Consider the following 25,030-nt stretch of genomic DNA (forward strand, 5'->3'; position numbering starts at 1 on the left):
GCGGTGCGACGCCGCCGCCGGAAGTGTCTCTCAGCGCCCCGGATGCGCCTGGGCGGCGGTGGTTGCCAGGGCGACAGGCGCTTGCAAGAGCTTCTGGTACTCGCGACTGGAGACTTAGAAAAAGGTTTCCTTTGGCGGGTCTGGACGGCTGGGGTCGTCTTCTCGGGGTTCCCAGGATGTTCTTTTACCTGAGCAAGAAAGTGAGTTTTCCCGCTGACGCCCTAGCTCCTCCTCTGTTCTCGCGTCCTGCAGGCGAATCCCGCATCCTGTCCCGCATCCTTCGCCTTCCCACCTCGCACCTTCCTGCCTCGTCCAGCCTCGGACCTCCTCCTTCGGGTCCCGAGTCCCAGATAATTCTCGGCGGAGCCAAGAGCCCTTTCGCACGACTCTCTCCCATTCCTGCCCCCTGCCTGGGTCTTTTTGGGGACCTCAGCAGGACAGATCACTGCGTGCTTCCCTACCGCTCCTTCTCCACCTGTTGATCCAGGTGACTTCAATTCACTGGATCGTCGTGGGCTGGCGGGCGAGAGAAAAGTAATAACAAAAGGGTATCCTAAGTGTTATGTGTGGAAAGGGAATATAGATCAATGGTATGGATTTATACCTCTTTTCCCCGTTTCCTTCCTTTAAAATTTCTCAGGTGACTCTCCCATTGGGTTCCTCTGCAGTCAGTGCCCTTCTTGTGTGCTCCCCTCCCCCCGCGCCGTCCTTTCGAAAATGGTAGGGCGCGGGGCAGTTCAGGGGATCGTGCCATGCCCATTTTCCCAACAGTACACTCTCTGCAAGGCTGACCATTTTTTATTTCTTGGGGGGACTTCTTCAGCCTGCATCTGTAACTCACTTTCCAACTCCTCCATGAAAAGCTGTGAGAGTGGCTGTGGTTGTTTTTCAGGTCGCCATTCCCGATAACGTAAAGCTGAAATGTGTATCTTGGAATAAGGACCAAGGATTCATAGCATGTGGTGGTGAAGACGGATTACTGAAAGTTTTGAAATTAGAGACACAGACAGGTAAATGAAAGCAAGCCCAAGTGTTTGAACTGGATGGAAAATTGCCTAGTATCATTTGTTCGGTGAGATTTGCTCTTGGTATTTGTCACTATGCAGTTCTAATTCTTTTAAAATGAAAAACAAACAAACAAGACTCCAAACATTCAGTGCTGTTTTTATAGAGTATTTTTGCAGTAAAGTTCAGAGAACATCGAATGTAAATATCAAATGGCTTTTACTCAAGTTATTGATGGAAAATGAAAAAGAATGAAGAATGCAAACTAAGTCACTACATTGCCTGGTGCTATGTCTATTTATTCTGCTCTATTATTTAGAGTTTAAGAAAAATGACAATTTGAGTTTTAATAAGGTCACAAAATCTCACATTTTGTCACATTTGCAGGCTGGTGTCATCTTTTCTGCTTATCAGATATGTTAATAATTATTCACCTAGTTCCGGAGAACAGAAAATGAGATGTTTAAAAACATTTTTGTTTATAAGTTCCTTGTGTTTACAGCTTGATTTGTCTTTTTTTAGTTCTCTGGAACCATAGCAGCTTCACATTTCTTTAGCATCCCTAGTGTTGCTGTAGAATGGAGAGCTAGACAGTCCCCCAATCTAAGTTGGAGATGTAGGTGGTGATTGGAGTTGGAACCTCAGCTCTGCCATACTGAAAGAATTTCAGCAAGTTGGTGTTTATCTTTGGGCTTTAGTTCACTCTTCTGTAAGATAAAGGGCTGAAGCAAATTACATTTTGGATTCAGAGCCTCTACACTTGACCCGTGGGGTCTTTGCACTTGGTATTTCTGAGTCTGGACTCCTCCTCCTCCTTTCTCCAGAAAGCCTTCCCTGGCTCTCCCTTACTCCAATCTAAAAAAAATTTTTTTTTCAACGTTTATTTATTTTTGGGACAGAGAGAGACAGAGCATGAACGGGGGAGGCGCACAGAGAGAGGGAGACACAGAATCGGAAACAGGCTCCAGGCTCTGAGCCATCAGCCCAGAGCCTGACGCGGGGCTCGAACTCCCAGACCGGGCCGCAAGATCGTGACCTGGCTAAAGTCGGACGCTTAACCGACTGCGCCACCCACGCGCCCCTCCCTTCCTCCAATCTAAATCAGTCTCCCTCTTTTACTGTCTCTTCTTATGGCTTTATTTTCTCAATTTATGATTTTACATATATGCATATATATTTATGTGGGTGGGGTGAGTGTGTGTTTAATATTTGTCCCTTCAGTAGACTACAAACTCTCTTAGGGGAGAGGCCTTAACTATTTTATCATTTTATATTCGGAAGCTTCCACAGTGCGTAACACAATGTAGACATTCATTGAATGAATAAATGAATGAATGAATGAATGAATATAAGATTCTGCAAAATGTAGTAAAAACCAGTTTCCAAAGTCTTTACTTTCTGAGCCCTCTTATGCTTTAGAGTTTTCATTCTATATATCGTAAATATTTCTGTTTGTGATCTTCTGGAAAGGAATAGCAGTAATAATAATTACCAGTATATTTCATATACTGGGTAAACAATGTTTTTAAAATACATTTTGCTTTATTTTGTCAGAATAGTATCTCTGCAAGGGGGTATATATTACTGTCCATGTTTCCACCATGAGAAAAATAGATCAGAAGGAGGCATTCTTAAAAAATTTTTTCTAAAATCATCCAGGAAGAAATGTCAAGGTCATATAATCTATTACTTTAATGTATTTGCCATGATGTCTTTTTTTCCTAGATGATGCAAAATTGAGAGGTCTTGCAGTCCCTAGTAACCTTTCTATGAATCAGAATCTAGAAGGTCATAGTGGTGAGTCATGTAATTTTTAAAATCCTATTTGAATGGTCTTATTTTTAGACATTGAGAAACCATCTACTTATTGCAGAAATGATATCATTTTTTATAATGTAATATTTAAAGTAATCATTTCTGTTTAGCCATAATTAATTGAGCTTAGAGTCCTTCAACAACTTTTACATGATCAAACAACATCTTCGATAAATCTAAAACTGAGTAGTTCTTTTATATATTAAAAGATACTGCTGTCTATGGGTAGGACATAATCCTTTTTTAGAATCTATCCCATGTTTCCAGATTAAAGTAGACTAAAGAGACACGACAACTGAATGTACTCTATGATCCTAGATCTTGGAATGAGAAAAACAAGTATCTATAAAGGACAATATTTGGACAGTTGATAAAATTTGAATGTAGACTGGGGTTAGGTAATATTATATCAGTGTTAAATTTCCTAATTTGTAATATGGTTATGAAAGAGAATGTCTTCTTATGAAATATACACTAAAGCATTTAGAGATTAAAAAAACTAAAAGAATCAGTTGTTCATATAACCCAGAGGCTTAAGATATGTTCAAGAGTGTGTTACTAATAGAATGGAAAACAAGAGGGGGAAAGAAGAGAAATTAGGGCATGTATCAACCACAGACAACCTCTACACCCCTGGAAAGAAACTCCAAGTTCGTAGTATATTGTCCTTTGGGAATTATAATCCTTGGGAATCAGGCCAGTTGGGTAAATCTTACTTATATTTGTTTCTGTCATCAGATATATGGCAGCTTTTGCATTTGACCATAATAGGTGCCTTTGCTGGCCTGAAATAGGAATAAACATGAAAATTAGTATCACACATTGTTGTAGAAAATGAGTGATAATAGTGACTGCATGCTGTGAATATTTTGGAATGATACTAAATCCTGTTTAGTTGCACAGGAGCCATATTGATTTTAACATGCTGTTGGTGTTTATTATAAAAATACAAATTTGAAATTGTAGCCTTTTTTTAGTTTCTGAATTGTTTTATGGTTTTTTAGGTTCGGTTCAAGTTGTAACATGGAATGAACAATATCAGAAGTTGACTACCAGTGATCAAAATGGGCTTATCATTGTTTGGATGTTATATAAAGGTACACTAGGAGAGTTTATGTAATCTTTCACAGGTTAGAGTCCGGATTACAGTATTTGAATGGGGAAACAATATATTTGAAATAGATTCCTTTTAACCAGCAGCAGGAATTCATCCTGACGTCACAGGGGTAATATTTCTGGATTTATTGCTGCCTACTTTTCCTTTTAACTTTTTTTTTTTTTTTTTTTTTTTTGTTTTTTTTGAGCTGTGACCTTGCATGAAGAAAGTGAATTAGATGACTGTTGGTTATCTCCACAATGAATTTACGCCCTTAGCTGGATAGTTTCTACTTGAGATCTTTTTTTGCCGATAAGGTTTCCGATAAGAATTATTTTCTGTGTGATCAGTGGCTAGAGTTGGTCCAGTACATAAAAACATTAAGAAGTCAGAGGCAATAATTCATTCCCCTTATTGAGCCATTTAGCATCCTTTCTTTCGTGGATACAGATTTTATCTCTGCTCTACTGGCTCATGATTTGTGCCTTTTGCCTACAAGACAGAGCGAGAGAAGGATTAATTTAGGCACATCACTATTATCAGAAAAATAACTCACAATACATGATCTCTTGGGGTCTCATATTTAAATGAGAAGAGTACCTTAGTTCATGTGTGGTGTTTTGAAAACATTCAGGGTATACCATTTAAAAATTCTTAATTGAAAAATTTGGTACCTGAGTTTTATTTATGTTTCTCAAGGTTTATGCGTGTATATGTGTGTGTAGGGATGGAAGGTGAGAGTATAGGAGATGAAGATAAGCTGTATTTTTCCTCTGTGGGTCTTCTCAGGTCCTGAGTTCAGACTCTGATAATGCCTGCTCGACTAGTTCTTCCGAATTACGTGGTTATTTGCTTGGCTGCAGGCCAGAGTTCTGATACCAAAATGGCCTTGTGTTTTGCCTCACATTTGGTTGTACCTTGAGACCTGTCACCCCAGCCCTGTGTACATGAATGTTTTTCAGCATTAGTGATGTGAAATCACTAAAGTGATTTGAACTGTAGAAAATTTTTGTCAAGCAGGCTTAGAGTTTTTACCTAATATGCTGATATTCAATATACTTGTAATTAATCACTGGAGAGTTTATGCATACATATAAAATTATTGTGGTTATTTTGTTTTTTTCTTTGGTTATCATCTGAAGTTTTTCAAGTGGGAAAAGTTAGGCTTTGAGAGAAGTCAGTTGTTTTGGCCCTTCAAAAGCAAATAAAGTTTTATTTATTTAAAAAAAATTTTTTTAATGTTTATTTATTTTTGAGAGAGAGACAGAGCATGAGCAGGGGAGGGGAAGAGAGAGAGGGAGACACAGAATCTGAAGCAGGCTCCAGGCTCTGAGCTGCCAGCACAGAGCCCGATGCGGGTCTCGAACCCGCGAACCGTGAGATCATGACCCGAGCCGAAGTCGGACGGTCAGCTGACTGAGCCACCCAGGCGGCCCGAGTTTTATTTTTTAACGGACAGAAAGAAAGAAAGAGAGAAAAGATGGGCATTTATTGTGTTTTCTGTGATAATCTTTGAAGCAATTGTTGGTCAAGGCCTCAGCTAATTTTTTTTTGTTTGTTTATGTTGGATTTGAAGGTTTTATTGTTTAACGTCTCATGTTGTGGAAAATTTTGCACTCATTTATCCCACAGTGTATTTTGTGGAATGTTTTCAACTCTAATGTGAAAGTTTTGACTTCTAATTTTTGTGTGTGTGTGTGTGCCAATAGGCTCTTGGTACGAGGAGATGATCAACAACAGAAATAAATCAGTGGTTCGAAGTATGAGCTGGAATGCTGACGGACAGAAGATCTGCATTGTGTATGAAGACGGGGCTGTGATAGTTGGTTCGGTGGATGGTAATACTTTGTTGCACACAGAACGGAGATCAGGATTTGGCTGGCATTTTTATCTTTAGAGGTTTAATTAATTATCATATGTTAGTCTTCTGACAGAAAAACACAGAGAAAATGGTTGATATACAATTTAATAACATTCAAGAAACATTTACTTTTAAGTATACTCAAGTAAAAAAACCCGTTTTTTATTTTATTTTTATTATTTTTTTTAATGTTTTATTTGTTTATTTTGAGAGAGAGAATGCATGCACGCCGGGAGTGGGGCAGAAAGAGATGGAGGGAGAGAATCCTAAGTAGGCTGGTGCTGTCTGCACAGGGCCTGATGCAGGGGTGGGGGGTGCCGCTTGATCTCATGCACTGTGAGATCATGACCTGAGTCGAAATTAAGAGTTGGATGCTGGGGTACCTGTGTGACTCAGTCCGTTAATAATGGTCCGGCTTTGGTTCAGGTCATGATCTCATGGTTTGTGGGTTTGAGCCCCGCGTCAGGCTGTTTGCTGACAGCTCAGAGACTGGAGCCTGCTTCAGATTCTGTGTCTCCCTCTTTTTCTGCCCCTCCCTTGCTCGCACTGTGTCTATCTCTCTCAAAAATAAATAAACATTAAAAAACAATTAAAAAAAAAGTTGGATGTTTAGCTAACTGAGCCACCCAGGTGTTCCAAGTAAAAATTCTATTTTTAAAAAATTTCCTACAGTGACACAGAAAAAAGGTAAATTAATTTTTCAGGATTATTTTAAATATGTCTGCCTAATTATGTAACTTATTTTGTATGTATTAGGCTGTATTATAAATACATAGATTTACTTTCAAGTATATAGAGATACAACAATCTATGGTTATTTTGAAAAAATTGAACTGTTAAGTATAATTGACATATAACATTAGTTTTAGGTGTACAGCATAATCATTTGATATTTTTATATGTCACAAAATGATCATCTGGTCATTTTTTTTTAAATTTTTTTAACGTTTATTTATTTTTGAGACAGAGAGAGACAGAGCATGAACAGGGGAGGGGCAGAGAGAGAGGGAGACACAGAATCTGAAATGGGCTCCAGGCTCTGAGCTGTCAGCACAGAGCCCGATGCGGGGCTCGAACCCACGGACCGTGAGATCATGACCTGAGCCGAAGTCGGATGCTTAACCGACTGAGCCACCCAGGCGCCCCTCATCTGGTCATTTTTTAATAGAACTGAATCTGTTATTGCTACATGTATTTTGTAGCTTTAAAACTTAGGTCTTTCAAATTTTAATTCATAGCTAACACTGGGGCTTCCGAGGGTCTGTACCTTTGTTTTAATGTGAAATTTTCTCTATAGAGAAATAATTTATTTCAAAATGATTTTCATTTTTCCATTTGTTTTTTTTGTTCTGTTGTAACTTCATTTATTCCCCAAATGTTTCTGAGAATTCATAAAGTGACAGCTGTAGTTCTAGGCACTAGGTATGATAAAAAGTATTTCAGATCTAGAGCAGGAGAGGTGGATTAGTAACCAAGCAGTCACAGTGCCTTGTGATAAGTGCTGAGATGGGAAAATACAGCAAACATGTAGTAGAAGTATCTAAGCCAGACTTGGAGGGATCAGGGAAGGCATCCTGGAGGAAGTGATGTCTGCTGAGGCATTAGCCACCAGGAATGTGGGTTTGTAGAATGTCCTAGGCCTAAGGAAGGCCATAGGGAGGAGGTCCATAGGGGTTGAACTTAGCCATGTTTAGGGTATTGAAAAAAATTTGAGAGTCAGTGTACTATAATACTTAAAGGAAAAGAGTTGTATGTGATGAAATTAGAGACATTAGTAAAGACAGATCATGTAGATTGTAAGTTATCTAAGAAGTTTGAACTTAACTTTAAGGGCATAATGAAAGGTTTTAAGAATGGGAGCAGGGTGATCAGGTTTGTTCTTTGGAAGCATCTCTGTGATTGCAGAGGAAGGAAAGAAAGATGGGGCAGGTGTACCACTTAGGAAATTGATATGGTAATTCAGGTGAGAGGTGATGGTGGATGGTAGCTGAACCAGGGAAATGACAAAGAAGATGGAAGTAAGTGGGCATATGCTAGAGATATTTAGGAGGTAAAATGGATGGGGTCTCATTATTGATGAGTTTGGGGCTGAGGGGATGGAAGTGTCCAGAGGAATAGCCAGGTTTTTAACTTTGACAGCTGGGTGGATGGTGATGCCATTGAAATAAGGGATGTGGGAGAAAGACTAGTTTTGAAGGAAGATTTCAGTTATGGACATGTTGACTTTGTTATGCTGTAGGACAGCCAAGTAGTTAGATATATACATTTGTGGCTCAGAAACATCTGGACTGGAGTCATAATTTTGGGAATCACCAGCATGTAGATGGTAATTTAAACCATTGGAATAGCTGGAAAACTGGGCCATCTTGGAATAAGAACCTGCAACATTTAATGGGTTGGCAGAAGAGAATTCTGTAAAGGATACTGAATTACAAGCATTGGAGATAAAGGAGTAAACAGATTCACAGAAACCAAGAAGGAAGGAAGGGGTGGTTAAAAAAAAAGAAAAGAAAAGCAACAGGTCATTAACAACCTCATGAAGGCCATTTCAGTGCAGGTGTGGGGCAGAAGCCAGATCAGGTTGGACTGAGGGTTGAATGGGAGGGGAGGAAGTGATGACTGCCTGCATAAGCTCTTTTAAGAAGTGAGGCTGGTAGAGGAATGGTGGAAATAGGATGGTGACTAGAGGGGAACTTGGGGTAGAGGGAGGTATTCTTTGTTTTGTTTGTTTTTATTTGAGGTGCTGGTTTTCAAGGATGGATCTGAGTATGTTTAAATACTTGTAAGAAAGGGCTTAGAAGAGTTTAAAGAGAAAGAGAAAATGTGCATAATCAGTAGAGGGAGATCTTTGCAAAGCTGGGAAGGGCTTAGACCAAAAAATAGGTGGAGGGATTAGCCCTAGATGGATGTCTGGTTGGGGACAAAACTCTTCCTTTGTAATGGGGGCGCTAAGCAGAAAGGGTCGGTGTGGATTCACTTAATGTTCTGAGTGTTTGAAAGTGGGAATGAGGGATTTCTTCTTTGAAAGCGTTTATTTAATTTTACAAAGTTGAAGATGAATTTATCTGCTAATTGAGAGTGAGGTCTTGGGTCAGAGTTTTGAAGAGAAGGGAGAAAGTTGGAAACAGCTGCTATTGCAAATATTTAGTAGGGTGTTTGGCACATAGTAAGTGCTCAGCAGATATTTATTGACTGAATAAATTGAACAAACATATGGTTCTGTGAAGAATGTGAGAGCTCTTTAGAGAAACACAGTTTTAGAGCAGTTGTTGGAGAATCGTAACCTTGAAATTTTAATGAAATAATTTTGTTTTATGTTTTACTTTAGGGAATCGCATTTGGGGAAAAGACTTGAAGGGTGTACAGTTATGCCATGTAGCATGGTCTGCAGATAGTAAAATCCTACTTTTCGGAATGACAAGTGGAGAAATACACATTTATGATAATCAAGGGAATTTTATAGTAAGTATATATATATTCGTAGTTTTAGTTACCCAACTTTATATGGTTATGTTATATATTATATATGTATATGTACATTTATTTATTATGATGGTTTGTGTAATCAAGAAAGTTTTCAATTCATGTTTTTTCCCAATTATTTAGATTTTTTTTAATTAAAAAAATACTGGGTCTCTTCAAGGTAAATTAATGCTTTTAGTTCTGAATTCCTGGTAACTGGGAAGGACAAGATTTCAGTGTATTGAAGCTGAGGGATAATGAGTCAGATGATATGCAATTTAATCTTTGTGTCGTCGTCGTCGTCTTCTTCTTCTTCTTCTTCTTCTTCTTCTTCTTCTTCTTCTTCTTCTTTTTTAAAGTTTATTTATTTATTTTGAGAGAGAACACAAGCAGGGGAGGGGCAGAGAGAGAGGGAGACAGGGAATCCCAAGCAGGCTCTGTGCTGTCAGTGCAGAGCCAGACGCAGGGCTCCAACCCATGAACCGTGAGATCATGGCCTAAGCCAAAATCAAGAATCGAATGCTGAACTGACAGAGCCACGCAGGCACCCCAAATCTTTGTGTCTTTTGATAGCAGAAGCCAAAGTTTATATGAGATACCAATGCTATATATTTTTTTCCAATGATATTTTTATAGCAAGTTACTCAAGATTGTAAAAGGAATGGAAGACTTAAACAGTAAGGGATAAGAGTCAGGTCCTGGAAAGAAGGCAAAATAGAATAGGCTCAGATAGCATGATCTCAAGGAAAACTCTAGCTTTGTGAGACTGAGCTTTGTCAGATCTCTGATCTTACTTATGGGGCAGTTTTGTTTGTAGTGAGGCATTATACAAATGCACTTAACCGGTGTAAGTGATAATGGCCGACTTCTCCTTGACACCGCTGTTCTTGAGGTTCTTTCATTTACCTCTTGTCATTTGAGTCTCATAAATTCTCTGTGAGTTTTTTTTTTTTTTAATCCCTATTTTGCAAATAAAGAAAACTGAAACTCTGCTTGAAGTGGTTTGTCCAGGGCTGGTAAACCAGTAAGTGATGGAACTTGCATCTGAAACCAGATTTTTAAATCTCATTTTCAGTGTTCTTTCTATAATAGTCTATACGGATCTGTTTTAAAATATGAAGTATTAACTTGACTGATTTTGTTTAGATGAAAATGAAACTGAACTGTTTGGTGAACGTCACCGGAGCAATCAGTATTGCTGGAATTCACTGGTACCATGGCCAAGAAGGCTATGTGGAGCCAGACTGCCCCTGCCTTGCTATTTGTTTTGACAATGGGAGGTGCCAAATCATGAGACATGAGAACGACCAGAGTATGTCATTTTTCTTTCTCTCTTTCTTTTTTAATGTGGAGAATTTAAAAAAATATTTTAAAATTGTTCTTTATAAAGTTCTTAAGGCTAAGTATTTTACCACAGTTACTTCATTTTTCTTTTTGAGTAGATCCCGTTTTAATTGATACTGGCATGTTTGTAGTAAGTATCCAGTGGAACCACACTGGCAGCGTGTTGGCTGTGGCAGGCTCCCAGAAGGTTGTCACTCAGGATAAAGATGTAAACACTGTGCAGTTTTACACTCCATTTGGTGAGGTAAATGTCTTTTTTTCTTTCCATTTAAATATGTAGTGAGTGTGGTAGGGGAAAAAAGAATGGGGGAAAAGGTATAAACTTGTCACATTGTTGAAAAGGGACATTTTGAGTAAAAATGATGAAAAATATCAGGCATCTTGCTTTAAATAATATTCTCACTTATAAGTCTTAATAGTTGTATTTTATCATGGAATTTAGTTTATACTCTGAACATTTAGGAAATCAGCTGTTTCACATAAGAAATCACTATGCAGTACCTATTTAGGGTATTTTTTCTGTGATCTGAATGCGTATCTCTTTTCCCAGCTGTTTTCTTGAGTTGTTTTTAATGTGACTTAATTGTTTCAGATTAATATTTTGGATTTTTAATGTGACGTATTAAAACATACATAGATATCAAACACCCATAACTGTCTCTCCTTACCACGAACTTCTAACAGTTTTAATTTGTGCAGTAATCAACTATTTTAAGAAAATCTATCTTGGGGCGCCTGGGTGGCTCAGTCGGTTGAGCGTCCAACTTCAGCTTGGGTCATGATCTCACGGCTGGTGAGTTCGAGCCCCACGTCAGGCGCTGTGCTGACAGCTCAGAGCCTAGAGCCTACTTTGGATTCTGTGTCTCCCTCTCTCTCTGCCCCTAACCCACTTGCATTCTGTCTCTGTCTCTCTCAAAAATAAATAAACATTAAAAAAAAATTTAAGAAAATCTATTTTAATAACTAACCTTAGGTGATGCTACATTAAAATACAAGCATTGTTTTCATAAATGCATGGGTTATCCTTCTCAATAGTGTTACTAATAAATTTTAATTTTTGAGGAGAATTTTGTTGAAGTCATAATGGAAAATATCAAAAGGAGAATTAATATATTGTAAATTTTTTTTAAAATGTTTTATTTATTTTTGAGACAGAGACAGAGCATGAGCAGGAGAGGGGCAGAGAGAGAGGGAGACACAGAATCCGAAGCAGGCTCCAGGCTCTGAGCTGTCAGCACAGAGCCCAACGCAGGGCTTGAACTCACCAACCGCGAGATCATGACCTGAGCCAAAGTCAGACGCCTAACTGACTGAGCCACCCAGGCTCCCCAATATATTGTGAATTTTAAAGAATTTAGGAAATGAAAACTTAATATTAACTAAGCTTAATAACTTTATACTTGTTTTATTTTCTAACTCTAGGTTCCATTTAGTCCCTGTTGGATTTTATAAATTCACCATAGATTTCAATAATATGTGTTTTTGTTGTACAAAAGCCTTCCCCAGTTGTTTTAATATTTTTATGTAATATTTAAAAATATATTTTAATAATTTCTGTGAAAGAAAAAAATGGTGTCAGCTCATGCTTTTGTATCAGTATCTCAAAATATGCAGTAGAGTGTGATGTAGAGAGTAGGTACTCTCTGTACGTTGCTGCCTGATAATATTTCTGGTAGATGTTAAAAGCTAAGGAAAACAGAAGTATCGTTCTCAAGGTTCCTAACTATCTGAATTCCAGTTATTTCAATGGTTGCAGCCTCCTTTTTAATTGATGTTCTTTATTGGTTGTTTTTGTCGCATTGGCTTATTGTTATATTGTTTCATCTGCTTATTTTTGTTAGCTCGGCCTTCTCTAAGTAGAAAAACATGGATCCTAAGGCCTGTTTGTTTTATCTTGCAAAACAGTGTGCTATGTGTTAATGTGAAAAGTGTAAGTTGGTTTGGTATGGTTGTAATTAAAAGTATCTAGCGTAGTTCCTCGAGGTATATTAGTCACTTAGTATTTTTTTGAATGAGTGAATATATGAGGGACTTATTGTGGATTTATGTTATGAAGATAACTTGGAAGGAGGTTATCTAAAGATTTAAACTTAAGGAAACTTCAAGAAGCAATTTGCTTTTGATCCTGAAGGCCACAGTCTTCTGGTTTTTATACTGTGGTCTCAGCCGTGGAAAGGGCTAATAGAGCATGCGATTTGTAGTCAGGTTGGCCTGGCTTTGGCTTTGAATTCCATTTCCACAGTGTAGTTTTACTTAGCGAACTTATTTAACCTCTGAGACTCAATTTACTTATGTTCTGAAATAAAGGTGATACTTCATGGCACTGTTGCAAAAATTAAAGGAGGTAACAACGAGAAAATGCCTAGCACTGTGCTTACTACAAGTCAGCTTCTCTCTCCTTGCTGCTGCCATCACCTGGCTGGTTTGCAGAGTGGGGAGATAGCCTTATTCTTCCAGTGCAGGCTGTCAGTACAAAGAGTGCTGTCATGAGAGCCTGCTTGCTCCCTTTGGTTTCCTACAGGCAGCAGGACAGATAGAGTGGAGCTTTCTAGGTTAAAACATCTTTACCCTTATCCGTTTTCCTGACAAAATGGAGTTTAATACATTAAATTTGACTTTCGAGCATATCTGCTTAAGAACAAAGGATATCGTTGGGGCACCCTGGGTGACTCAGTTGGTTAAGCGTCCGGCTTCAGCTTGGGTCATAATCTCACAGTTCGTGACTTTTAGCCCTGCATCGGGCTCTGAGCTGACAGCTCATAGGCTGGAGCCTGCCTCACATTCTGTGTCTCCTTCTTTCTCTGCCCCTCCCCTGCTCATGCTCTGTCTCTCTCTCAAAAATAAATAAACATTAAGAAAATTTTTTTTTAAAAAAAAGAACAGAGGATACTGGTACAACTTATTAAAATTCTTAGGTCTGTCAAAAAAGCATAGATTTAAAATATTTTCTTTCTTTATGACCACCTGAAAATGTCTTTGTATTCATTTATTCACTGTTAACTTAGCCATAAAATGTGCTATGTTAAATTGAAAACTGTAAGTTGGTTTGGTATAGTTGTAATTAAAAGTATCAAGCATGTTGTCATATTTGAAGACATTAATTTGGATGCATGATACATTTATTTACTTAAGAGATATTTATTGAGTACCTGTTTACCAACCAGTCCATTAAGGGATAGGGACATAGATATAAGCATGATGAAGTTAGGGCTCTCAGGTTGCTCACTATCTGAATTCTCTGGACCCACAGAAGGAGGGAGAAGGCAGGAAGCAGTACTAAAGTTGTGTCTTGGAGGATGGAGAGCGGTGCTGCAGTAGGGCAAGGGAGAGTAAGGATGGGAGAGGAAAGGGAGATTTCAGGCAGAAGAGATCTTATCTGGGCCAAAGGTCTGGAGGCATAGTGGTCCTCTCATGAGTGAGAACACAAGCATTATGGCCAGATAGTGGGGTACTGAACCCAAGAGTATGGTTTTGGGCCAGATGGGAAGAGGCATTGCATACTCTGCTAAAGAATGTGATGGTGGGGAGCTATTGATTTTTAAAAATTATTAAACATTTTTTAAAGCAGGGTAGGACATGATTGGATTTGTGTCCCAGAAAGGTAATTATGACAGTAAAATGAAGAATTGAATTTGGGGGATGGAGGCTGGGAATGAGGAAAGAGGTGAAAGGTAAAAATTGCAGTTCGACCGTTACCATCATTGACTCAGGAAAAGAGGCCGTGGCAGTGGAGGATGGATGTGAGCGGAAGCGATGGGACTACTGACCCACTGGCTGTGGGGGGTGAAAGAGAGGCCAGCCTTAAGCATTGTGTTTACTGCCACAATTCATTGATTCCAAGAAGCACAGTTTTTTAAAAAATATTTTATTTTTAAGTGTCTCTACACCCAACGTGGGGCTCGAAGCACGACCCTGAGATCAAGAGTCGCGTGTTCCACTGACTGAGCCAGCCAGGCACCCCCAGGAGGCGCAGTTGTTTGTTTTTTTTTTTTTAACAACTTCAAAATTGGGGTGCATCGTATAGTCAGAGTTTCTATTTTAATTAACAATGTATTTTTTTTCTTTCCTGAGTTGTACATAAAAGTAAAGATGCATATTTAAATCTCTGGATTTCAAATCTTAGATTTGATGAAATTTGATACTGAATTCTTTGGTTATTGTTCATAAATTTCTCCTATCGTATGTATGTTTTTCATTATAAAAATTCAAGGAAAATGATTATGAAGTGAGTGGTAACCTTTTACAAAATAATTTTTATGCCACTCTTGATGTCTATGAAGTGGTGGGTGGTAATTTATATTTTATTTAATTGCAATACTTTAGGTTAAATATAATCATTTTTTTCAGCATTTGGGTACTTTGAAGGTTCCTGGAAAGCAGATGTCTGCACTATCTTGGGAAGGAGGAGGACTGAAAATTGCACTAGCTGTTGATTCTTTTATATATTTTGCAAACATTCGACCTGATTATAAGGTGAGTATTATGAGCAGTTGTAAAAAAAAAAAAAAAGGCTGTTTTTACTAAATAGTTTTGTTGTAGCTTGAGGTATAATATGTTTCTTGCATGTATTCACAGCCACTTTATTTTAGAAACCAGATGAAAGGAGGTGTTTTTAGTGTGGAGACTTTAGAACCAGAAAGCTTTTCTAGAATACTATATATAATTAATAAAATACTCCCAACAGTCAGGGTCTCAGCAGGAAATGCATGGCACACACAAAAGAATAATTGAAAACAGATTGATGAAGGGTTTATTACAGAGGTGTGGGCAAGGTTAAGGGGTTCAGTAAGGGTTGACAAGGCAAGCATCCAGGTATTAGCAATGGTGGGCAAAATAAGGAAGTATTATTGTTCCTGGAACCCACTGGGGCTGTGGGTATACAAGAGAGACTGTCCTGTGGGAGCGCAGCTTCTGCTGACTGGCTGGACAGAGACAGCTTTGGGGAGGGAGTACTTCAGCCATCTCTACACCTGCTGGTGCCTTCTATTGGCCAGACCCAGCTGGAAACTAGAAGGCAAGGTAGCCTACGTGATGGAGTTCATAGAAGTTAGTTTCCAGGGCATAGTGTAGGGTAAAGAAGGGGAGAGGATGGATCGGAAGAGGAAAATGAAAATAAGCAGCATAATACTAATCAGTACTTTATCCTAAATTTAACATTTGACCCAAAACAAATTCAGAAGTATGAGATTAATTGAGCTGCAAAATACTAAGAATATTTGTTATGTGTGAAAAACTTAATTCATTTTTTAGAAGGCAAAGCGCCTTGGAGAGCTGTCTGATTCTAGGACTAGGGTGGGAAAAATGCAAGATGAACCTGGAGCCTCTGATAGTGGCAGAAAGTAAGGAAGTCTCAAACAAAAGGATGGGGGCATGCCAAAGAGACAAAGGAGCCAACCTGAAAGAGCTCCCAATGGCCCAAACTGGAACAATTTGAGCAACAAAATAAATGATGTAACATTGGATTGTAACCCAAATTATAAAAATAAGTGTCCACAAGCAAAACCTGATATTTAAATACATAAATGGGGGAGAAGAAACAAATCTTCCTTACAGAAGTATTTGAATTACTTAGACATTACCCCAGCTGGTCCCCTGCCCCCCTAACTTGAATGTGAGTTGCATTTAGTGACTCACTTCCAAAGAGTAGAATATGGAAAGGGTGAAGAGCAAAGTCACTTTACAGTGGAGGAACCTGGCAGACACCACATTGTCTAGGTGATCAAGGCTAGCATCATCACCGGTGTCACATAGATATCACGTACCCCTAATGTGGCACATGAGAAGAGGTCATCACTTCTCTGATGGTCGTTCTGAAAATCCCAGTCTGAGCAGGAGAAAAACATCACACAAACCCACATTGAAGGACATTCTGCAAAATACCTGACCAGTACTCCTCAAAACTGTCTAGGTCATTAAAAATGGGGAAAGACTGAGAAATCATCACAGACCAGAGGAGCCTAAGGAAACAAGATGACTAAACATAATGTATTCCAAGTAGGATTCTGAGATAGAAAAAGAACATTGGAGAAAAACTCATGAAATCTAAATAAGGTGTGGAGTTTAGTTAATAGTACTGGATCTGTGCTGGCTTCTTAGTTGTGATGAATGTACCACAGCAATGTAAGGTACTCACAGCAGGGGGAAATGGAGAGGACTATAGGGAACTCTGTATTATCCTTGTGACTTATATATAAATCTAAAATTATTTTAAAGTAAAAAGCTTCTTTTAAAAACTAACCATCCTATAAAAAGTAAATATGCCTTAATTTTGAATAGTAAACATAGTCATAATATTAACTTTGAATATTGCTTTATTCAAAATTACATTATGAATATATTGGGAGAGTTAGCCCAAGAGAAAGACATTCCATAAGCCGTAATCAATACGTACGTGATATGGAGGTAGATAACAAGAGTCAAAGCTCAGAGTTACAAATGGCTACCACTGGGAGGAAATTAGTCAGTGGGGTCTGCATTCTATTTTTGTTTTAAATTAGCTATGTAGAATTATTTGACTCTACACTATGTGCATATGTTACTCTGGTAAAAACAAATGTAGAAAATGTAGATAGGGGAGAAAAAGCAAAGCATCTGTTTTTGAAATTTGGCTTGGGGACCCAGAAGTTAAGCTTTTGACAGGGGTCACTCCTGTTGTCCCTCACGCAGCTGTTACGGACTACTGAAAAATCCGAGATTTTCACCACTGAAGCGTGAATCTTACAAATGGAAATAAGGAAAGTTAAACTAAACTTATTTTTGCAGTACATTCTTTGTTTGATAACTGTGTTTCTCTTAGATTTTTTGTTATTTTAGCGAGAAAAGGTATTGTGCTGAATGTTCAGTCTTTCTGTCTTTTACTCCTGAAGAATATATTTTGTCAGCACCAAAAAACCACGTATCTGCAGTACATAATAAGATTTTTTGTTCCCAGTGTTAAGTGTTCTTTTCCTCTTTCTCTCTCTCCCTCTCTTCTTCCCTCCTGTTCTGGCCCTTTGCTCCTTCCTTTCTTCCTAGTGGGGTTATTGCTCCAATACTGTAGTATATGCTTATACCAGACCTGATCGTCCAGAGTATTGTGTTATCTTTTGGGATACAAAAAACAATGAGAAATATGTTAAATATGTGAAGAGTCTCATTTCTATTACTACCTGTGGAGATTTCTGCATTTTGGCTACGAAAGCTGATGAAAATCATCCTCAGGTAAGTGTTCCTTCATTTGTTAAAGCTAAGATGGGTGTGGGTTAACCTCTCCTTCTCAGGTATAGCCTCTCTACTGGCAGTACAGCAAAGTGTTGGGTCTATTGGCCATGGCTGTCTGGACCTCTGTTTTGGAAAATTATGTGATTCCATTGTGACTCTATTTTTTTTTCCAATTAGCTAATCCATTAGCATTTCATACTCACCAGTTCAGTATGGAAGCTTTTTGTCTCTGAAACATATTTAAAATACTACCGTCTTTTTCCAAGTTAAAATTCCACAAGGAAAAATGAATATCCAGATGTCTAGTATAAATGCTCAAGAAGTTATGTAACTATGATCATTATAACACTTTGGGTAGTTTTGACATTGAGAAGTATACTTTTATTTGGAGTTACATTGCTTTAAAAATAACCGTCTCATAGTGTAAAATAAATAATATAAATAATACCTTAAAAAGTATGAAACAATTTAAATATTTGCAGAAGCATATACATTTTTCAAAAAAGGATTATCATTATCTTTGGCTGTGTTATAAATTATTTTATTCCATTAAAAAGCATAAAGTTTTTGGTTTAAGGTGGCCATTTGAACAGCCACCTTTGGCTCTGTTCTCTCTTGAAACTTACTAAAATAACAGTAAAGGTATTTTTTAAAAAGTCATAAGCCCATAGGGACCAGAAAGAGAAAGGAAATGGTAACATAGTTTTGGGGGTTAAAGAGTGGGTGGATTAGTGGTGATTACCTTAGCAGACCTAAGAAAGCTGAATCCTAAGTCATCAATGGAGAAAGCAAAGAAGTAACCAGTTTTCATCCCAGAATCCTGAAGAGACACAGGACTTAATGGTACCTGGTAGGAGAAAGAAACAAATGGAAAAACAATTTGGAAGTACCAGAGATTATGCAGGAAGGAGAAAATTAAAAAGGCATGTAAAGAGTCCTGTCTGGAGAATCTGACCAGTTCAAGAGAAAAGACCTGTAAAAGTTCTCCTATGGGGAGTTCCCAAGGAAATATCCCTGCCTCGTCACCTTACTGTGAAGACCAGTCATGAGGCTCACCCATAAACCAATAGATTACAAGCAGCTTTCAGTGTCATTCTCTGAAATAGAAGCAGATAGACAAGGATTGTCAGACGTTTGAGGAAAGCATCTCATTTAACAGACACACACAAAAATAAACACAAGGAGAAAAGAATGGGGAGGAAGCAGAGATTCGGCAGGGAGAAGAACAATTCACAAGAGTCATTTCAAATTATTAGAGTTAAGGGATACTACATCCATAAAACAAGGAAGGGATACTATAGAAAAAGTTTTTGGAAATTACAAATATGATAATAGCAATGAAAAATTTGGCAGAAGAGTTAGAAGATAAAATCAAGGAAAACTCCTATAAAGTGGAGCAGAAAGACAAGGAAATGGAAAACAGGAGTGAATAGGTAAGAAAATCAGAGGACCAGCCCTGGAAGTTCAGTGAAGAGGTAGGCAAAGAGGAGGGGAGTAATCCAAAGAGAGAAGAGACTATTCAAGAAAATTTCCCTTCGGTTTCGAGATTGAAAGTGTCTACCGCAGTGAATAAAAATATTTCCAAATCAAAACACATCATTGTGAAGTTTCAGAACACAGGATAAAAAGAAGATCCTATAAGCTTTCAGAAAGACTTCATTCGGTCAGGCATCATAATGGCATTCATCTTGTCAACAGCAATACTTTGGAGAATTGCTTTCAAAATTTTGAGGGAAAATGATTTCCCGTCTTGAATTCCATATCTGCAGCAGACTAATTAAAATGAAGGAAGGAGACTGATTGCACAGTGCTTCCAGCGTGAAGGTTATGGACGAGATTGTGCTGCTGGTGCAGGTCTGACCGCTCCTCGAGCTCGGCTGCTCCTCGGCCCTGCTCCTTGGTGTGGCCTAGAGAACCAAGTGCTATAGGTACCTGAAACCTTGGGCAGAAGAGGAAAGGAGGATAGCAGCCGAGGATAAAAAGAAGCAGGTTGAGCGGAAATGGATGGAGAGAGAACCGGCAGGAGACCAAGACAACAGCATACTAAACAGCATACCTGCCTTTCTCTGGACTAGTGTGGATGAATAGAGCTTTCTGTGTTGTGTGGAAAAAAGATAAAATGAAGGTAGGACAAAGACATTTTTAGATGTATAAGGTCACCAAAAACTTACCTCCCAAGCTTTCTTAGTTACTTCAGAATATGGCCTACCAAAACGAGGAAAAGACCAAGAGGAAGAAACTGGATAACCTGACAGCAGTGGTGCATAGTGGTACCAGTTGACAGTGTGCGGCATGCCTAGGGAGTCATCAGATGACAGCAGATCACGTGGCTCCAGAGGAAACTCAAGATGAAATTAATAGAACGCTTAATGTGGTTGAACTCTTGAGAGAAGATGTACATAACTGGGAGGTAATTGGGTATAGAGAAACCAAGCAAAGAGAAAGAAGAAAGGCAGTTACCAACTACAGGGAAAGCAAAATGCGATTTAGAATAAATCGTGACGTACTTACAGCTCAGCCGTGGATAGCGTTTACATAATCAAAATGATGCTTTTTAAATTAATTTTGTAATTAAATGGATATTATAATTAAAAAACTTTTAATTAAAGTATAATAACCATATTAACCCCTAAAATCCCGATCTAACAAAATTGTAAGTGGAAAGCCGGAATGGTGGAAGTGTACCCCTGTGTGATGGGAGGCTGGAAAGGGGACTGAAAGATGGTGGGAAGTGATAGTGAGAAGTCAGTAGATACTGCTCCAGATCGAAACAGAACAAAATAAGAAGTAGCATTATCAACGTGTTACTTAGGTTTGTGGAGGTAAATATCAAAAGGATGAATTAAAGGAGCTGAAAGTCATTACTCCAGGGAGCAGAAAATGGGAAGTTTTAGGGGAGGACTTCTTCTTACTCTTCAGTAAGAAGAGTTCTTAGGAACTCTTCCATTCTTTAAGCTATGAGCACGTAGATGATATGTGGATTAACAAATACAAGTTACTTGTGGTATTTTGTGGCAGTAAATCAGCTTATTTTAAGTAGCGAAAAAGTAAATTATATTTTAGTATAATTTTTGTCATTTAGTTTGTTTTTTTAAAAATTAAATTTTTTTTCTTTTTTAAATTACATTTTTATTTTAATTCCAGCATTATTAACATACAGTGTTATGTTAGTTTCAGGTGTACAATATAGTGATTCAACACTTCCATACATTTCTCAGTGCTCATTCTGATGTGTATTCTTGATGTGTAATTCCTGTCACCTGTTTCCCCCATCCCCACTCCTTTTCCCTCTGGTAACCATCAATTTGTTTTCTATAGTTAAGAGCCTGTTTCTTGGTTTGTATCTCTCTCTCTCTGCCTTTTTTTTTCTTTGCTTATTTGTTTTGTTTCTTAAATTCCACATATGAGTGAAATCATGGTATTTGTCTTTGTCCGACTTATTTCACTTAGCATCATACTCTCTGGCTCCATCCATGTTGTTGCAAATGGCACGTTTTAATTTTTTTATGACTGAATAGTGTATGTGTGTGTGTGTGTGTGTGTGTGTGTGTGTGTGTGTGTATAACACATCTTCTTTATCCATTCATCTACTGATGGACACTTGGGCTGCTTCCATAGCTTGGCTATTGTAAATAATGCTGCAGTAAATATAGGAGTGCATGTATCCCTTTGAATTAGTGTTTCTGTGTTTTTTGGGTAAATACTCAGTAATGTGATTCCTGGATCATAGTGTGGTTCTATTTTTAACTTTTTGAGAAACCTTCATACTGTTTTCCACAATGGCAGCATCAGTTTACATTCCCACCAACAGTGCACAAGGGTTCATTTAATTTACATTTATGAAATTAAAGAAGTTTTTCTTGAGAAGCTGAAAAAAGAAAGAGAAAGTCTGCATGTAAGTAGTACGTAGAGAATTGGTTTATTTGAAGTCGTTATTCCAATCGGGAGAATATCTAAGTAAAATAGTATTCTTAGCACAAGATATAGAAAAGGTGATTAACAATAGAAGAATGAAATTATCACTTTAGTATGGTGTAAAGTGTGCATTATGCTTGATTATTTTACTGAATATTAATTATTGATAATTAATTGTGTACATGTCATTTTTATATTGCTTCAAAGGAGGAGAACGAGATGGAAACATTTGGTGCAATGGTAACAAATTAGTTCTTATATAGCTGATTATAAGATAAAAATGAATTTTGAGGTTAGAGCTGATCAGGAATTTTAGAAGTGTAAATAATGAAACGTAGCCAGTGTACTTGTGTTTCTTAGGTGAACTCTTAAAAATGACAGTGTTCCATTATATTGAGAAATCAGCCTTGGTTTAATTTTAATTCGTATATCTTTATGTTTAATGCTGTAGATTATATTTGTCTGCTATTCTTTGCACTTAATTTTATCAGTTATTTCCCTGTTGTGATACTTTACAGAGATAAGCATGATATATTAAGCATTATTTCTTTCATTGTACAGAAGCAGGAATTCTGATACTCTTTGTTTTATTTGTTTACAGTTTGTGCTAGTTCTTTGTAATTCTATTGGCACACCTTTGGATCCCAAATATATTGATATTGGTAAGGAAATGTTAATGTCTATTCCCTCTTTAATCAAGTTTTATTTGTACAACTAATTTAAAAACCTAGCTATGGCATTATTAATTAAAATGGTCTTCTAAACAAGAATGACCATTTTTCCTGGTTTGCCAAGTCCAGCACCAGTTTATGCCAATTATCGTAGTCAAATTATCAATAATGCTCCACTTCACCGTATAAATATCCTGTTTAATACAATAAATTATAAGTTTACTCTAAAAGCCACGGTAATCTCATGAGTGTTATACTGCCATTATTTGCTTTCAGTGGGAAATATACTTGTGTAGGAGTTGGTATGCAATGTAATGATTAGCATGTAATAAATGGGATTATAGAAACAATTTTGCTGTTAAACCACTTTTATTATTAATAAGCTGCTTGCAAATACCTCTCTTCTATAAAAACACTTTAGCTGCTTGTAAAAGTGCATTTTCTCTTTCCAGATTTTTCTAATGAAATCAATCTATTAATAGAGACAGCTTTCAAAAATTCCTGATTTTTTTTTGTTTGTTTTCAGAAGACATTTGTTACTTTAGAGTTACCATTCCCTCTATCCAACAATTATGAAAGTAACCATTAAAAAATTTCTCATCTAACTCTTAAGTTTTTTTGTTAAAAATCATTACCAAATATTTTGTGGCGATTTCACTTTAACTTCCAAAAGTAATGTGTTTTAAGTGTGGTAGTTTATTGGATATGGTATTAGAAAAATTATTAGACTTCAAAAATTGAAAACCCATTGAATTTTCTGAATCTGAGAGCTAGTCATTTTTTTTTTTTTCAGATTTCATATTTAACCTTCATCAAATGTTAGCGTCTCCCTTCTAAATATATTTTGCTAAACTGTTTGGGTGACACAAGCAAATGTAAGAAATACTTAATGGGCTTTCAAGATTTTATGCTGTCTGTTTAGAGTTTTGGTAACTCAGTTTTATATATTGACACTTTTCAACTTCATATCTTACGTTCATTGTTATAGAGGTATGTTTATATTTGTACCTGCATATATATGTATATATGTTAGTGTTCCTTGTTAAAAGGCTTAGCTTAAACTTATTACAGACTCTTATCACAGGAATATCTTGTATTGGAAACATAACAGTCTCTAAGGGATGAATTATGTCAGTCTTTAGATTATATGTTTTTTCTTTTGATATCAAAAGTTTTAACAGAATAATGATGGTAGGGTTAGCCTCAAAGTAATTTTAATCATAGGTAGTCTTTTTTTTTTTTTTTTTCATAAAGCCAGATGTAAATCCTTCACCTTCATAAAATGGCAAATACTTGAGGGCATGATTATTTGTATTTTTGAGTCTTGAAACTTTTTTTTTTTTTTTGCAGTCTCGCTGGCTGAAATTTTAACAAACAGTTCTTTCATTGGTTTGCAGTAAACCGAGCCAAGGACTCAACATTTTTGTTTCATACATATCCTGTAAAATTCCTTTTTTAAGTTTGTATGCCAGATTTTTGTGAGGACTGGAGGGTAAAACGAAAAAAGTGTGTAACTGATGTTGCTCTGGAAAAGTGTAATTTTTGTGCTCCTCTTCCTCCTGCCAATCTCTGTAGAAACTTTTTAAAAGAACTTTATGCATTATTATACAAGTTTAGTCTGTGGGGCTTTTGTACTATGCATGGAGGAGTTACGTGCCCTTTTCCGGTGCTCTTCCTTTGAGCTCTTAAAATACCTTTAAGAGGTATTTTAAAGGTGCACTTCTGTTCAGAGTACTACTTTTTACTCTGCACTACAATTACTGATTTTCTCGTTTGCCTTCCCCACAAGATTTTGGACTCCTTAGAGATCTGTGTCTTATTAATTTCTGTATTCCTCTAACACCGTGCCTGCCCTATAACAAATGCTTATTGAGCATATGGAAAGTACTTATTTCTATCATGAAAATGGAAAATGACACATTTATTTAGCAAAACTTCAGTGAGTTTCTGGTACTGTACTGGGTATCTGGAGTTATAAAAAATTGACTATGAAACTTCCTGTAGGATATCTAAACAAATAATGAAATGTAGTTAATCCGTTCGACACTGGTGTACTGTTCCCCCGCTGTGTGCTAGGTTGGTATCGTGCTAGGTGTTGGATAAGTGGATATTAGTGAGTAAGGACATCAGACATATCTTTGCTACTTAGAGATGGTTTCATTTGAGCTGAATTTTGAAGGATAAGTGTTTATTCAGGTGACATTTTAAGGAGAGAAGGAAAGCAGCATTTGCAGAGAAACGAAGGCATGGAAAGTGCCTGGAAAGTACCAGGTGCCTGTGCTTTAGCCATTTTGGTGGGAGCTGGTAGGTGGCTTTCTAATGATGGTTTCTACCACATGCCTGGAGTCATGCATAGATTCTAGAGAAAGGCAGTTTGATGAAAACATGTCAGTGCAATTTCAGTTTACCAGATTTTTTAAGAGGCTGAGAAATTAGTAAGTAGGAAAGTAAGGGAACATTACAGATGTAGACATTTATTTCAGGCCTCAGCATTAAAATATTACAAGCAAGTTTTACTTATATATGAATTCCTAGGTTGTTTTAGGTTATTTTACATCCTTTGCCTGCCTAGTGACTTCTGCCTATAAGTGTTAACAAAGTTCAGCTAATGGAAGCGTAATTATTTCCTTAAAAATTTTTGTTTCCAATAATCATTCTAAA

General features: G+C 37.4%; 1 protein-coding gene and 1 pseudogene across 5 annotated transcripts in view; both read left to right on the top strand.

Annotated features, from left to right (window-relative positions):
- The first annotated feature begins 21 nt into the window (after window positions 1-21).
- The window catches only part of WDR35 (WD repeat domain 35), a 59,786-nt gene continuing 34,777 nt past the window's right edge, over window positions 22-25,030 (top strand). For 2 of the 5 annotated variants that reach the window (XM_011281308.4, XM_019827872.2), the window contains exons 1-12: window positions 22-200; window positions 893-1,010; window positions 2,731-2,802; window positions 3,825-3,917; window positions 5,626-5,754; window positions 9,106-9,239; window positions 10,386-10,551; window positions 10,682-10,827; window positions 14,931-15,056; window positions 17,598-17,783; window positions 21,906-21,938; window positions 22,300-22,360. In XM_011281308.4, the coding sequence (XP_011279610.1) occupies window positions 177-200; window positions 893-1,010; window positions 2,731-2,802; window positions 3,825-3,917; window positions 5,626-5,754; window positions 9,106-9,239; window positions 10,386-10,551; window positions 10,682-10,827; window positions 14,931-15,056; window positions 17,598-17,783; window positions 21,906-21,938; window positions 22,300-22,360 (1,288 nt within the window). In that variant the 5' untranslated portion in view covers window positions 22-176. Of the gene's footprint in view, window positions 201-892; window positions 1,011-2,730; window positions 2,803-3,824; window positions 3,918-5,625; window positions 5,755-9,105; window positions 9,240-10,385; window positions 10,552-10,681; window positions 10,828-14,930; window positions 15,057-17,597; window positions 17,784-21,905; window positions 21,939-22,299; window positions 22,361-25,030 lie in introns of those variants that run through there. The other 3 variants (XM_011281307.4, XM_045054907.1, XM_019827871.3) reach the window with 3 other exon arrangements.
- LOC111559871 lies at window positions 17,790-21,170 on the top strand (annotated as a pseudogene).

The sequence above is a fragment of the Felis catus genome, chromosome A3 (genome assembly GCF_018350175.1).
Source record: "Felis catus isolate Fca126 chromosome A3, F.catus_Fca126_mat1.0, whole genome shotgun sequence".
NCBI classification, from domain to species: Eukaryota; Metazoa; Chordata; class Mammalia; order Carnivora; family Felidae; genus Felis; species Felis catus.